Raw genomic sequence first — 13,219 nt, 5'->3', positions numbered from 1 at the left:
CTTCGACAAAGTATTAGTTTAAGGGTGTGCACACTTATGCAACCAGTGCATTGTACATTTTTTATATTTTTCCCCTAATAGATTTGTTTGTTTTTCAATTGAATTGTACAAGTTATAGGCCACATTAAAGGTGGGAAAAGTTCTGAAATGACTTATTGTGGTCTCATTTTTTTATATCACAAAAACCTGGCATTTTAAACAGGGGTGTGTAAACTTTTTTTATACCCATTGTACAGGGTTCAAAGGAAAAATATTTGCACAAATGACAGCAAATACCCGGATATAAACAGCTGTTTTCTCATGAAGTTAAACATTCAGGTATGGCTTTTTTCCCCCCCGAGAGGAAAAAAAAGAATTCTGCTTACCTGCTGGGGAAGTTCACTTATTAAGTACTGTGCAAATTTCTGAAGCTGATCACGCTGAAGTCGAGAAAGCGACTCTGAAACAGGTGCTCTCAAACAAACAGCTGATGCCTAGAAGAAAACAAATTGTGACTTAATTTCTTCATCAAACTCATTAAAACTAAGGTATTTACAGGATTTACAACTTTTTTTGTTAACCAGGCAGGTGGACTGGTCGAAGAACATTTTAAGCAACAACCTAGAGAAAAGACACAAGCAACAATACAGATTTCATAACCTAGGAAGTTCACCTCTTAACTCATCATACTCGTAGTAACAGAAATAAAACTAGGAAGAATGAATAAAAATACAACCAGGAAAAAATAGCTCTAGAAGATAATGTATAAACAAACATACAGTACACTAATATAAGTAAACTCCATGGGTTGAGAAAGTGAAAGTTTTAGTATACAGTTTAACAACTACAAGTAGCCTGTATATTCACTGGATAGGTGTTGTATGCAACCATTTTCTAGAAAGCATTGATAGTTAAACAAGGAAGGTGTTCAAATACCTTAAAGTTTCTGCTCTTTCTTAACTTAAGGCAAATGGTTTAATGTGCATGGCACAATCTTCCTAAATACCTATGCCAAAAGCTGGCCTTTTTAACCTGCAGATCCCAGTTTCAAATCTTCTGTACATAACTGCACAAAGCTATATGTTAAAGGAATAGAGTAATCTAGCTCAAGGAATGTGAAGGTAAGAGAGTCAAGGAAAATGGCTGGGAAAGTCAACAATATTCACCGAGTTCAGAAAGTGAAATGTATTGACATTTTAAGAGTGGTATGAAAGGTACTATCATTTATACAGAATTAAAGTTAATAAGTGTTACTGTATATTACAGCTTTAGGATTAAAAGGCTTAAACTAACCACTTTTTGGGGGGTTCAAAAATAAGCAGGTTAGAAAATTTACAGCTCAGCTGCTTCAACATGCCATCTAAGCAGGTTTCTATGTGGTAGTTAAGAACTGATGCAAACCATATCCTCAAATACTTACAGTGCACTCTGCTGTGACTCATAGCTCTCAACCACACTGAATTCATCGGTATTTACTGCTTTTGAGCACAAAATAGGGTGCCACAAATTTCTGAGTGGCCCGTTTAAATCCCGATTTTTTTAAAATTTTTATTTTCATTTTTTATACTCGCGCTGATGTCGTCATCATGCGCCACCAACATACTCCTCAGCATTCTGGTTAACACCTTTAAAATTAATGTTTAGCAATAAAGATACTATCATGTGACCAAATTAGTTAGTGGAAATTTAATCTGTGGGCCTCTGCTACAAAAAGAGTTATTCTAAGATAAAAATAATATAAATAAATAAACCAAGCATAACATCAAAAGAGATAGTCTGTCTTAAATGCTCAATTTCAGCTACCAGTTCAGAGTGAATTAAACGTCAAACATCTGAACTCTTCCTTTGTAGTACAGATTTGACATTAAATAAAATCAAACAGTGTAATATTTTAACTGCTATTACGTCTCCTCTACATTTCCAGCCCCTTCCAGCAATTACTCTCACCAGTCTGTCTCTACAATTTTATTTACTACTTCTAATGCCATTATTCCTTAGGACACAAAAAGAAAATGAATAGTCGATAAAAAGGAAATTTGTGCACATGAAGAGTGAATTCACTTTCATAATAAAATAACCGTACTGCAGCGGATGCATGTTTTTTAAAGATATTATTAAAACATCAGTTTGTTTCCTACATTAAAAGAAACATTACAAAATCTGCTTCTAATCACTGTTTAGGTTAGAGTCACAACAAGATTGAACATAAATAAACTAATATTAGCACCCAAACTTGTTTCCCCAGCAGTTAGATTATCTACCTCAACACAAGCTCCACCAAAAATTCTTCCACTCTGATATTTTTATGAAGAATGATGCATAACTGCTTAAGTATATGATTCGATTACTCTTTCCCTGTGCTTGCAGACAAGATTATGAAGCAGAACCAACCAATAGCATTCAAACACATTAAAGCAAAACAAAGTCTTTATTTTATCACCAAACAACAATTAGAAAAATCTACTAAAGTACAAAGTGCACTGTAAATATCACAAATAAAAAACAGCCAATTAGAAAACAGTGTAAACATTAAACAATAGCAAAAGTATAATTCCAACAACTCCATATTCTCCAGTACAACAAATAGAGATACTCTTACCAGACTGGGAAATATAGGGGTATTAAAAGACTTAGTGTAATTGGTGGACAGGGGTATCGTATCAAGTGCAACCCAACTAAGTAACGTAACGGGTCAAATTTCTCCAAACGTGTATTTAATTGCCTAACATCGGCTTCACTGAGGAGTTTAGGAAATGCTGTCCATCTCCACAACTGCTTAAAACACAGAGGAGGACCACCCTTGTCCCATTTCCATGCTATAGTAATTCCACCAAGCCTCGGAGCACTGCTTCTGGTATTGTTGGGGAGGGATGTCTAAAGGAAGTTTTAATAGGCAAGCCCACTTGCTTAGAGTCGTACAAAACGAAAACAAATCCTGTCCTGCTAACTTAACCATGTGTAAGAAGATAAAAGTGTGAAATACATGTGTGTTTGGGAGGATGTTTGTCTGGTGTGTGAACTATATAGATTTCTGGTTAAGTGGAACGCAGGTACAGAGGTTAGCCTTAGGCCCTTAGATGAACCAAGAGAGAGTGAGGGGGAAGGAAGAAGTAAAGTTAAATTAAAAAAAAAACAGGCAAAAATAAATTGCATTTTAAATTTAAAAAAGGCAAAAATAAGAAGTTACATTACTTGCAACCATCCAAAGTGGACGAGACAAGCAGAGCAATTCAAAGGACTGAGTGCTGGAATGGTCTCAGCGTGCACAAAATGCATACCTATTTTTGTTATACATGTGGAATTTTGGAATGGCAATCCACAGATGGAAGGCAAAGCAGATTAGCAGCAGCAGAAGAGTAACAGGACTGTAAACACTTGGAAAAGTCAGTCTAGGATAAACCATACCACAGGATGAGAATATCATCATTTGCTTCCTCCTTGAAGTAAGCGAATTTAACTTTGTTAGTGGAAAAGGGAAACCGTGTGTTTAGCTTTGTTTTTACTATAGTTGAGGTTAGGTCTTCACTTTATTACTACATGCATTTTTAGAAGCTTGTCGATTTATTGGTTTCACATGAGTAGGTATCTGTTCATAAGGCATATTTAGTGTGTTAATATTAATGTAGTTTTAATATGTGGTTTGTCTTTAAATTATGGTTGTTGTTTTGCACATATCGGCATTGTATTACTTAGTTCTTTTCTGGCTTGTCTGTGATATTTTGTCACTTTAGTTTTCTTTATGGCTATTTTTTGGGAGTTGCATGATCTATGTGGATAGTTGGTTATGTTTTTCTTGGATATACTTGTTTTAGTTTGATAATTCAGTGTTGCTGAAACAAACTGTGTATTTTTTGATTGGTTGATTATTTTTTTTAGCCATTTTATAGGCTAGTATCTGTAGTTCTATTGGGGACATGAGTATTTTGTATGTAGTGATTGGTCACTTTTAAGTCGCTTTCAAAGGGGAATTCTTCATATACACTTCTATTGGAGCAAATCTTGTATGAAGCTGCTCATGTTATGGAGGTGCTGTGTTTTACTTTATTAGTGGAATAGCATTTTTTAGTGTTCGTTATAAGTTACTCTGTAAGAAAATACATATTTAAACTATTTTTTATAGATAATTTTTATATTTATGTTCGATCACTACATTTTTGACATTCTTCTATGTAGCTGTGCTTAGGTATGTATTTCATGTTTTAGTGTAGTTTCTGATAGGCTTTGTCATGTTTTCTTGATAACTTATTAGTTTTTATTATAAGAAGCCCTATTGGAGGGCAGCTGCGGTGATGCAGCAGTTAGCACTGCCACCTCACAGCAAGAGGTTCTCCAGTTCGATTCTCAGCTGGGATGCCTTCTGGCCGGAGTCTGCATGCCCTCCCTGTGGTCGCGTGGGTTTCCTCCGGGTGCTCTGGTTTACTCCCACATCCCAAAGATATGTTATAGGTGGATTGGACACTGTAAATTGGCCCTAGGAGTGTATGTGTGCCTTCTGTGGAAGGTTGGGTGACAGGCTGGCAACTCAACACCATAAAACTCCACTGCCAGTCATTCTGCAGACTGTTTCAGTGTGGCGACCCCTAACTGGGATATGCCGAAAGGAGATAAGAAGCCCTGTTGGAGGAACAAGGCAGATTGGTTACTTATTATTTTTCCTTATTGCAGTAGAACTCCTTCTATGTATTTTTATTGAAACAAGTCTTTTTGGTTTTATCATGCCCAATTAATGTATTTAGGTATGTGAAGCAGGACTAAGTGTACAGATTTCTTTTGAAGCAAATTTTATATGACTGTGTTCATGCCTTGTAGATGTTGCATTCTTAATGCAGCAGCATCCTTACCTTTTGTTGTGCATTATGTTGCAATTAAATAAATACTCAATTGTTATACTTTTATTAATGGGTTTTATCCCTAGGGGTTAATATTTACATTCTTGATTGTCATACTTTCGACAAACTGTTATGCTGAGATTATGCAGACTCTTAAAATGGGTTTCAATTGGTTGTATTTGTTTATTTTGTAATATGATCGGCTAATCTCATTTGAAGCTTATTTGCAAACATTAATATTGAAATTAATTGCTACAATGCCTGAACAGATATTTATTATAATATATGAGTATGTGTACATAGTTTTTATAGTTACATCCACAGTTCTACTTGAGCACTATTTTTTTTATATTTTTTTGTCTTGCGGAATTCACGCATTTGTCTATTTTTTAATGTAGCATTTGATTGGCTCTGTAACTTCTCACTATCTATTGATAGGTTAATGTCATGTGAAGCCCTATTGGAGGTAGTAGTTACAGGAATAGAACTGATAGGTTAATCACTATTTCTTCTTTTATTGGAGCGGATTTTTTATTATACGTTCCTATTGGAATTAGTCCCTTTTGATTTTATCATGTTCTAACTAGTGCCTTTTCTTATACACAAATTTGATTAGGGCTTTTGAATATTTTGTTTTTATAAATCCTCTACACGATGATTGTTGCTGAAAGATTTTATATACAACTTTTCCTTTACTATCCCCAAGAAGTCCAACTGAAACAACAGTTTTTAGACAGTCATGTGGGTATTACAGAAGTGCAGGTTCTTGCTTTATGAGTAATACTTTTCTAGTAGAAAAGCAGTATTTCTGCAGGAAGTTGCCAGAATTTTTTATTTATTTATTTTTTAATTAATAAAACTTCTTTCTGAAAATGTTCCAGAAACTCATCTTCCTTTATCAAACTTTCAAACATCTGTAAACATGAAAACAACTCAGCATTTTGCATTAGGAAAGCAGGATCATCTTTTTAAACAAAACATTAGCATTTTATAATGGAATGCAACTATTTAAAAGTTGCCAGTTTATCAAATATTTTACCCTGCCCATCATCCAACATGTATTGCAAATGTCATAGGTTTTAGGAATAGAAGATTTGCATTTGTACAGTATGTTTGTGCTTTATACTACTTGCAAATGATATTTAAAACCTGTATTTGCTAATTATTTTGCTTTGTCAGCCATCTCTTTGCTTGATGAAGGTCACAGATATTTAAGACCAGAGAAACTTTGAGAGAATGCTATGTTGTCTATTTAGTGGAGGTGAAATTGTAAAATACCCACGTACAGAACTCTGAAACTTAATATAGAGACAAAGGAGAAAAAAAGAAAAATACAAATCACATGAAGTATGTGTCAAATTGCTACTCCAGTATACCAGAAGAAAACAATGTCATAATTGCACTGGTGACTGAGCTGTAGGGTTTAGCAGTTTGGGTCTTACCTGATACCTCAACATTGCTACATGCCTAGTCCTGTCTCCACATACAAGCTCAAAGCCTTGAATGTTATTAAATTTCATGGCAATGGCACAGTTTGGTTTAATGATATGCATTTCAAATATACTGAAAAAAGAGGCTGCAGAATAAATCTGCCTCAGGTTACATTTTTTTCTACTTTTGCAGGCCTGAAGCACAGCCACAGTTAATTTAATTTTTATAAAAGAAAATTATATTTTAGTTTTGCACAAGTTAAATTATTAATATAAATAAAGCACTATAATTCTTCTGTTTATTTTGTGTTTCAAGATCATATTTTGGTGGTCTGTTCCTTAGTTTGTGTTTAAAAGTTGGTATCCCACAATTCCATTGGAATGGGTGGGGTTATATAAGTATGCATGCAAATTGTATGTTAATCAGCATACAGATTTGTACCTGTTTTTCATGGGCCTTTGTCCAGATTTTTGATGTTTCCAGGTTGAGAGGTATGCTGTGATTGAGCTCATAACAAATGACTAGAAACCATTATTAGTTCAGCACAGTATTCTCAGTAGAACGGCAGAAAAATAATAAAAACCCATAAACAATCTGACAGCTCAAACCGAAATCTTGTCTGCAAAAGCTCTCCCATGGTGCTTTACTAAAATGTCCCAAAAAGATATCAATTACTAATACTTCAAATAATTTTCTTAGACTCTTGTGTACCTCGACTTTTCTAACTCAAACTCTTACTAAACTATTTCAATCAGGATAAGCAAAGCTGGGAAGGTTAGTCTATGGGTTCCTCTACCATGGGGAGAGCATCAAGGGTAGGATCATTCAGACAGGAATAGGCTGAAGATGAGAATTCATTTTACTAGCCTATTTCAGATTAAATCAATTAGGACTCCTCTGCTTCAGTAAGAAAGGATGATTTAACATGAGACACAGTTTGCTTTCTTCTAATTATTTTAATCCCTTCTCTCCTGACACCTGCCAAGCATCAGCTCCCCCCTTCTTGCAAGGGTAATCATCCAGGCAGCATTCACGGTGTTTCATGGTGCTGTCTTAACCCCACTCTATGCCAAACTGACAAGCACACCTATCAAAAGTGCAGACATGACCATGCTTCCACACTTACACTAAAGACAGCAGCAGCACACAAGTGCTGCTTGACAAAGCCAAGGACATATCTTGGACCCTTACTCCATAAACTTTAACAGCCGGCTTCCACCATCTGGCAGCACAGAAGTAGACTAAGCCACATAACTTTCAGATGTGTAAACTGACGTTGGTTGCTCGCATCCATCCCCCCAACTAGATCCCTACTGTGTCTGGGCTGCCACGAGCCAACCAGAAGTCTTCCAGCTTGTAAACAGGCTGAGTCGGAGCCGATCCCATATGTAAAGAATGAAGGTGAGACAGGACTACTTAACATCTTGTTTTTCATTTGTTAAAGTAGGTATCAGTAAAAGGATGAGGTAGTACATTTTGCTGAGGAAGTGTTAAACTAGACAATGATGTAGGATATATGCATGAGAATGTGAGTGTTTGAATTAAAAAAGTAGAGAGGGCAGATGGCTGGGTAGTCAGATAAAAAGCAGCAAAAAGGGACTAGAAAGCAAAGGAAGGCAGAACAGAAACTAGGCCAAGATCAGAAGAAAAGGACATTATAACATTGATTGTGGTTGGCAGAGATGTTGAGGCAAGCCATCCTGCAGACAGCAATACAATGGTGGGAAACAGTGGAATAAAGGACAGGCAAGACATAAGGTGTAAGGAGAGAAAACAAGACAATGGAAGACATTCAAATACGGAAAAAATGATAAACAAGAATCCATAATAAAGGGAAAGGAGTCAGCAGTAGTAAAAAGTGATGGTGGGGAAGCAGAGCCAGAAGTGGTTAAGCAGAAGACAACACCAAAAGGAAAGGGGCAAAAATACAGTGGGAGAGAGAAGGGCCACCTAACTGGAATGAAGGAAACAAAAGGAGGGGAAGGAAACAAAAGGAGGGGAAGAGATGCAAAGAGGAATGAGGTGGGGAGGGCAAAGGGTAGGCACTGCTAAAAAGGTGCACACAGAGTGCTAGGATCTGGTAATAAATCAATACAGGCACCATGTGAGAAGGCAGGAAGACTACATGCACCATGAAAGAAGGCAGGAAGACTACATGCACCATAAAAGAAGGCAGGAAGGAAAGGAGGAGTTTTGCAATGATTACATCCCAAACAGCATCTGAAGTGTACAACTGTATTTCAGAAAACTTCAGCCAAAAGGTAGGTCAAGAAGTGTCCACAGAGATATCTAACAATGCAGTCATACAATAATTTCCAGAAAGCAGCAGTAGATGACCAGAAAACAGTCTATCAAAATATTTCTCCATTCTAATGGACTGCCTGATAGTAACATTCCTGCAACTGCCCATAGAACTCAAGATGTAGAAGAACAGACTACAGACTGTCTTTAGTAGTTGAATACAGAACTGAAAAACCCAGTGAGGTACTCATACAGTTTCAAGGACTGAAAAGCACTGAAATGTGTTTTGCTAAAATGCTGACAAATACAGCATTCAGTGCTTCATGCACAACATACAAAAGTACACGTAAAAATGAATCCTGAAATGTTCTTTTTTAAAACAAAAATAATGTCTGCATTTTCAAACGATCACTGTAGTCTGCACTTCTCCAGTTTAAGTAACAGAAATTACTAGTTATGTACTTAACATAACTTGTTAAATGTGTTGTTCTCTTCTTATTGTGCTTACATATGGGTTTCGTTTCCGGCTCGGCCACCTCCCACAGACTTTAACTTCCAGGCTCAAACTCCTTCTTTACCAATAATCCTCTACATCCAGCCCAACCTCCTCAGAGCGAGTTTGCAGCCCCCACAGCCAAGGAAGAATGGAAAGATAAACAGGAGCGCAACCTAGAACCATGGTTCCATAAAAGGCTATCTAGATCCCCTAGAAGCATATCCAAAAGGAGGGGGATGGTTGGGTGGAAAGGTGAAGCAAAATGAGAAGAGGACAATGCAGATACCAAGTTACAGTAAATACATACTCCTAACTACATAACTAATTAATCTTATGTTGTCCTCCTCATTCTGCTTCACATATGGGTCAGAGTCCCCAGCTAAATGATTTCTCAGGCGGCCTCAAGGAAGGATATGCTGGAGCACTGATCAACCAAAGGATGCCCTGCTCCTGGACACAACATCCAATTTACAGTGGGACACAAAAGTGTGAGAATTACACGATATGGCTGCAGCACAAATGCCATCAATGGGGATCCTAGAAGAAAAGGTAGCAGACACAGCAATATATCTCATTGAATGAGCTTTTGGAGGACCAGCAATACAGCAAAGTACTTCAATTTGCAATTGTCACTTTGGAAACAGCTTGACCTCAGCTACATGATTTCTTGGGCGGCTTCAAGGAAGGATATGCTGGAGGACTGATGAACCAAAGGATGCCCTGCACCTGGACACAACATCCAATTTACAGTGGGACACAAGTGTGAGAACTACACGATATGGCTGCAGACAAATGTCATCAATGGGGATCCTAGAAGAAAAGGCAGCAGACACAGCAATAGATCTCGTCGAATGAGCTTTTGGAGGACCAGCAATACAGCTATGTACTCCAATTTGCAATTGTCACTTTGGAAACCACTTGACCCCCTAAGATTCGATTAGAGGAAAAGGAAACAAATAGCTGGCCCAACTTCCTGAAGTGTTTAGTCCTATGGAGGTAAAACCGAAGCTGCCTGTGAACATCCAGAGAATACAGAAGGTACTCTCCTTTGTTAGAGCAATTAGGAAAGAACACCAGTAATTGAATACATTGGTTGATACTGGAAAATGTGGCCACCTTTGGCAAGTGAAGGAAGGATTAGTATGAAGAGGCACCCTATATCCTTGGGGAAAATGATGCAAGGATGCTTGGGGAAAAAAGGGCTTGAAATTCAGAAAGCTATTTCACATTGTGGGGGACCCCTCTCCCTCATCATAGTCTGTATCCTCGGTGAGAGACTCCATAGAAGAGTCTAAGTGCTAACTTTTGGACGTCCTCTTCCGTGGCATCTCCTCCATGGGACACTCAAGAGGGGACTCAGAAGAAGAGGGGACCACCTCTGGTGGAGCAGACTGGATGTCCTTTGAGACAGCCTGACCCTGGGAAAGAATAAACATGGAGTTGAAAGACTAAAGCACCAACAATAGTACAAAATCTTTTATTAATAAATACAGTAATGAAAGACTTTGTACTATTGTTGCTTTTGGTGCTTCAGGCTTTCAACTCCATGTTTATTGTTTTATCAGGCTTTCAACTCCATGTTTATTGTTGTATTAGTTTTTATTTTTTGTGGTTTATCCTGGGAAAGAATGGTTGATCCAAGACCACGATCCAGAGGAGGAACACAGGGTGGAGAGCAGCCAAAGTGTCCTGTACTCTTCTAGCAGAGAATGCCTTTTCCAAAGTCTGAAAGGTCGAGGGTCCAGGAAAGATACCTCCAAGCTCCCCCTGAGCCGAAGCTGCAGAGGAAGATGGAGGCAGCCCACCAGAACCCCAACTCCCAGATCGAACTGGACCCATGCTGTTGAGGCCTGACGCTCCAATAGCTCAAATCCACAGGGGGACAGAGCAGGAAGAGCCCCCATCTGAATCTGGGCCTTGATTATGAATCTAACTATCCTGTCCATGTAAAGGCTTTGAAAGGACCTACTAAGAAGCCACTGACAAGGGACGAGAATGTCCAGGTGTTTGGAGGATCTTTTCTGGTAAAGTCTGAGACACCGACATGACAGATCTCCTTGAAGACTGTGGATCCACGACCGACAGATCAGAGGAGGGCTACTTGCATCCAGAGGCTTAGGATCCAACGGCAGAGTGGAAGGCTCACTCGGAGCTATTAGGTCTGTCTGATAAGACGGAGCTGACAGAGGTCTTGCAGTTGGTGCGGTTGGATCGGATAATCTTGGAGCCTTAGCAGGCGGCTCCAAGGAAGTTCTTGGTTCCTTAGGGTCGGAGCCAAGCAGAGGCTTGGAGGGTGGTTGAACCTGTGGAAAAACAACAGAAGTGGGCAACAGGCCTTTCAAAATAAGCTGGTTTCTCCTCTAATGCATGGCTCTAGGGTTAAAACTCTCAGAGATCTTGCAGGGAGAGGCAAGATGAGCTGGCCCTAGGCAGTAGACACAACAATCATGTGCATCCAAATGCAGAATCTTCCTCTCACATTCAAAGAGCCTCTTAAAACCAAGGCTTCTCCATAGCTGACAGAACACTCCCAAAGACAAACTGTTAAGAAAAAAAAAATAGACTCTAAACTTAGCAAGTTACTAAAAAAAAAAAGAGAGAGACTTTTTTTTTTTTTTTTTTTAAGAAAGGTTAGATAAGAAATAAGGGCTGAAGCCCAGAAGAAAAAGGGCAGGAGATAGAGAGAAAAAGACCCATAATACACCATGAAAAACTACACAGGGGAGGAGGAATCTGCTCTATATCAAACCAGGAAAAGGAACACTAAAATAAGATGATAATAGAAATATAAAATATAAATGCTTATCTGAGTCTGGAAAAAAAAATCACATCTGAGCACACCAGCAGCAAACAAAATCTGAGGAGTTTGGGCTGGATGGAGAGGATTATGGGTAGGAGAGGATTATGGGTAGGGGAGGAGTTTGAGCCTAGAAGTTCAAGTCTGTAGAAGGTGGCTGAGCCAGATCAGAGGTTCGGATCAGAGACCCAAACATGAAGCAGAATGAGAAGGACATCATCAGATCAATGAGTTTATGAGAAATGCTCTGGATTTGAATGAACACTTTTCAGGTAACTGACTACTGCATATGGATGTGGCTTTGTAAAGACTATCTTTGGTATCTCCCTGGACACTTGACACACTCATAACTGGAGAGTTCTCCAATACAGTGCTTGCATTCATCACAAGCTCATTGGGACATAGCAGTTCTGAAGAATTGCCTCCAGTTTCTTTTTAGCAACTTTTCAACTTCATTAAAATCACTGAAAGATCCTGGCTGCTCATACTTCTTTCCAACAGTTTTTTCCCTACGCTGATTATGTATTACTTTATCTGTTTTAAACACTCCATGTGGCTTTTTTCCTACTCCAATACAAAATGAGACGGTCATTCTTCTATTACTACAGATGTGCATCATTAGATCACTGCTGCAGTAGCCTGAACTACATGGGACATCTTGCCAAGGATCAGACCAAATGACAAGTTCCAAAGCTTTAAGGTACCTTCCCTTCATACTAGCCACTGTACAGTTCAAGGAGAGCAGTATAAAAAAATCAGTGGTTATGGTAACAAAGCTTCAGTACCTTCTTGCAAAGTGGGCTCCTCCCTGCAGGATTCAAGTGAATGAGTCATCTGGTTCATCACTTATGCCAAGCAGACAAGTACTGAGCTGGGGATACTTCCCACTTCACCATTGTTTGTGAAGAAAAGCTATTCTTTTCTCTCAGAAATATTTGCTAAAGACTAGAAAGTACAGTTGTGTAGCTAACTTACAATAATTGTAGATTTCTGAGTAGCTCAATGTTGCACTACTAAGTATTGTGACTTCTTACCATGAAGAAGCCAGAGCCAAGCCCGAATACCAGAGTTATCACCATCTCCAGCCAGCAAATGTCATTTTCCGTCCAGCATCAGGATGTCAGCGGTATAAAGATTCACTAACCTGTGTCATCTTAATGGTATGATGCTCCACAGGCACAACGCAACTTGCCCCACTGACCCTACCGATAAGCTGGAGGTACCATACTAAAATAACAGAAAAGTGAGGGGGGAGCGGATGGTGAATAATTAAGATACCAATCACACCAAGAGGGCAGATGAAAACAAGGGTAGGAAAGTGGGAAGGACAGAAAGTGTACTGCAAACACTGAACTGCTGGAACACCTGCAATTATGCTAAGTTATCTACACAGTTTTGCAATCAATGCTGCAGTACTAAGCTATGGAAGATTCACAAAGCTTTTTT

General features: G+C 38.6%; 1 protein-coding gene across 4 annotated transcripts in view; it reads right to left on the bottom strand.

The window, feature by feature from the left end:
- The window catches only part of ZSWIM8 (zinc finger SWIM-type containing 8), a 2,719,879-nt gene that overhangs the window by 2,282,320 nt on the left and 424,340 nt on the right, over window positions 1-13,219 (bottom strand). For all 4 annotated transcript variants that reach the window (XM_044056095.1, XM_044056097.1, XM_044056096.1 and 1 more), the window contains exon 5: window positions 366-473. In XM_044056095.1, the coding sequence (XP_043912030.1) occupies window positions 366-473 (108 nt within the window). The remainder of the gene's footprint in view (window positions 1-365; window positions 474-13,219) is intronic.

Source organism: Protopterus annectens, chromosome 14.part0 (genome assembly GCF_019279795.1).
Source record: "Protopterus annectens isolate FY-2018-M chromosome 14.part0, PAN1.0, whole genome shotgun sequence".
Classification (NCBI taxonomy): domain Eukaryota; kingdom Metazoa; phylum Chordata; order Ceratodontiformes; family Protopteridae; genus Protopterus; species Protopterus annectens.
Note: the sequence above shows the minus strand (reverse complement) of the source record. Positions and strands in the feature narration are given on the sequence as shown.